Source organism: Lagopus leucura, unplaced genomic scaffold (genome assembly GCF_019238085.1).
Source record: "Lagopus leucura isolate 7727_CA_CO unplaced genomic scaffold, USGS_WTPT01 60209-0_obj-0_obj, whole genome shotgun sequence".
NCBI lineage: Eukaryota > Metazoa > Chordata > Aves > Galliformes > Phasianidae > Lagopus > Lagopus leucura.
Genome location: NW_024968247.1, coordinates 25,090 through 27,940, shown reverse-complemented (window position 1 = coordinate 27,940; position 2,851 = coordinate 25,090). Strand labels below are relative to the sequence as shown.

Sequence of the window (2,851 nt, the reverse complement as noted above, 5' to 3'; positions counted from 1 at the left end):
AGGATGATGATGTAGGACCAGAAGGAGAGAAAGCCGGAGAAGACGGCACTGTGCACCCCCTCATCCCAGGGCAGGTAGATCTGGAAGCAGACGCCCACCTCGTGCTCCCAGATGGCGTTACCGATGGCCAGGATCACCCCCATGCACACCAGGAACCCAAAGATCTGCGGACAGGACCGGGACGTGAGCCCCAGCCCCACGGCCGCGCGCTCCCCCACAGCTGCATTCCACGCACCCACAGCACCAGGGTGTTCATCAGCCGGTCGATGCTCGTCCGTTTGAATTTGGTCCGCCCGCTGTTCTGCATCAGCTTCGTGTCCGGCCCTGGGGCAGAGGGAGGACGTCAGCAGAGCCCCCAGCCCTGCAGCGCGGCGCTGCCCGGCCTCACAGCCCACCTGCGAAGACGACGAGGCCGAAGCACCACTCGGTGTTGCGCAGCACGCAGCCCCGCAGCAGCATGTTCTGGTTGCTCAGGGGGTATTTGTTCTCCTTCCAGTACAGTGTCCCGCCAAACTTGTCCAGCTTGTTGTTGGGGGGCTCGCAGATCACCTCGCCTGGGCACAGAGGGCACCTCAGCTGAGCTCATGCATCTGTCCAGCTCTGTCCCGCTGGCTCCCAGCTCCATCCTCAGCCCCATCCCAGCTGCTCCCAGTTCCACCCCCTGCTCTGTCCCAGATGCTCCCAGCCCCATTCCCAGCTCCATCTCAGTTACTCCCAGCCCCATCCCCAGCCCTGTCCCAGCTGCTCCCAGCTCCATCCCCAGCCCCATCCCAGCTGCTCCCAGTTCCACCCCCTGTTCTGTCCCAGCTGCTCCCAGCTCCATCCCCCACCCTGCCCCAGTTGCTCTGCAGACCCATTTGCACCCCAGAACCACAGCACCCCACAGACAGCCCCGGTCTCTCCAAACCAAACCCAAGCCAGGTACCAGAGGAAGAACCCTAAAGGCCGCCCCATCACAGAGGACAGTTTTTGGGTACTCACCATCGAACCGTGCCAGTGTGCTGATATCTGCCAGCTCTGAGGTGACGGGGGTGGCCTGTCGCACCTTCATGTTGGTTTCTCTGCAGGAAGGAGCACGGCGTGGGGTGAGCACCAGCCCGGCAGAGCAGCTCACGGCCCGTTTTCCTTCTCACCAAGGCTGAGGACAGCACCTACCCGTCCAGCTCGGCAGTCTCTACATAGCACAGCCCATGGGGCTCGCTGCTGCAGAGGAGGAGGAGGTCAGCCTGCAGGAGAGACGTGCTGAAGGCTGTGCCGGCGCTGAGCTCCCCTCTGCCTCCCTCAGGGAAGCCCCCCACCCCACGCTGCAGCTCTGGGGCCAGCAAGACGCCCTGTCAGACATCATCACCCCAAGAGCTCACAAATCCCCACAGCCCAACTTCTGCTGCCCAACTTCCAGCCTCGGATGGAAACCCAGGAGGTGACAGCAGTCCGTATCCCCAGGCAGCACCGTGCTCATCTCAGCATCAAACTCACCGCCACAAACTGGTTGTTCTCCAGCTTGATGATGTCCCCAACGCGGACGTTCATCCACTGCTCCTGACGAAGGCTGCAGAGGGACGGTGTGACACAGAGCCACGTTGCCCCAAGGCCACACCACGTCCCTCCTCCCTGTGACACTCACACTCCGCCGATCAGCACCTGAGACTGCCGGTTGTTCACCTGGTTGTCGCTCTTATGGCGGAACTGGGCACGGGGGAAGGGGTGGTGGGGTCAGCCATGAGGGGGCTGGGGTCCCACGTCCACCCCCAGCCCACAGCTGACAGTGCTGAGGGGAGCACTCACGTAGTCGTCGGTGGCATCTTTGACGGCCGTGATGGTCAAGACGAGAACCAAAGGCACGATGGTGGTGAACCATGAGAGTGAGGAGATCTGCGGGATCAGCTGCGGACGGCAATGGGGGGTTAGGGGGAGATGGACGGCCCCAAAGCGTACTGTTAACCCTGAGGCAGGACGCTGCCCCACCTCCCCGGCTCCCCACAACTCACCTGCAGAATGAGGAGGAAAAGGAAATAGGTGTTGGCCACTTCCTGGAACTGCTCGAAGAGGTTGACAGGCAGGAAGGTGACGATGTTGTATTTGGAGGTCTTGATGCAGTTGTTCTGGGGATGGAATGGGTGATGGGGGGGTCAGGATGAGCCGAGGCGCTGCAGTTCCAGCACTGCTCCAGGGCAGGGCTGGCCTGAGCTGCTGCCCATCCTCACACCGTTCCTGCAGCCACATCCCCACACCTCCAAAGCCCGGAGCCTTGCAGGCAGTGCGGCGGCCAGGCCTGAAGCAGAGCAGCAGCAATAACCTCCACAGAGGGGAAGGGGGGGGTGGGCAAGGTGAGCGCTGCCCCTCCCCCAGCCGCTCCGGAAGCTCGTTAATTAACCAGAACCATCGCAGCGCTGCTCCGGGGCCGGCAGAGCGGGGATTGGGGTCTGTTGGAGGACTCCGCAGGAGTACAGCTTGTCCGCCATCCCCGCAGCTCAGTGCTGCACTCAGGGACACGCAGATCCTTGCAGCCGTGACCCCCTCACCGGGCACCAAACCCCCCTGAGCCCCCCGACCCCCCCGGGGTCAGCGAGGAGAGTTGGGGTGGAGGATGGGGGGGGGTCTCCACTCACCGCATACTGGAACTTCTCGTTGTACTCCCGTGCGTTGGCGCGCACCCGGCGCTCCTCCTCTGCAACACAGCGCCGTCAGCCCCCCCACCCCCAGTCCCACCGATCCCTAACCCCACCGACCCCCCGGGGTCCCCCCAGCCCCACCGATCCCCAACCCTACCGACCCCCCGGGTCCCCCCAGCCCCACCGATCCCCAACCCCACGGACCCCCCGGGTCCCCCCAGCCCCAACGACCCCCAGCC

The 2,851-nt window shown here is 64.0% G+C and overlaps 1 protein-coding gene across 1 annotated transcript in view; it reads right to left on the bottom strand.

Annotated features, from left to right (window-relative positions):
- Positions 1–5: 5 nt before the first annotated feature.
- Positions 6–2,851, bottom strand: part of LOC122193542 (phospholipid-transporting ATPase ID-like) — a gene marked incomplete at its 3' end in the record, with an annotated part of 3,161 nt that continues 315 nt past the window's right edge. Inside the window, exons 2-11 of the mRNA XM_042894369.1 lie at positions 2,610–2,668; positions 1,989–2,102; positions 1,786–1,884; positions 1,625–1,686; positions 1,477–1,549; positions 1,156–1,226; positions 982–1,061; positions 396–554; positions 236–324; positions 6–164 (exon numbers count right to left, since the gene is read on the bottom strand). Of these exons, the coding sequence (XP_042750303.1) occupies positions 6–164; positions 236–324; positions 396–554; positions 982–1,061; positions 1,156–1,226; positions 1,477–1,549; positions 1,625–1,686; positions 1,786–1,884; positions 1,989–2,102; positions 2,610–2,668 (965 nt within the window). The remainder of the gene's footprint in view (positions 165–235; positions 325–395; positions 555–981; positions 1,062–1,155; positions 1,227–1,476; positions 1,550–1,624; positions 1,687–1,785; positions 1,885–1,988; positions 2,103–2,609; positions 2,669–2,851) is intronic.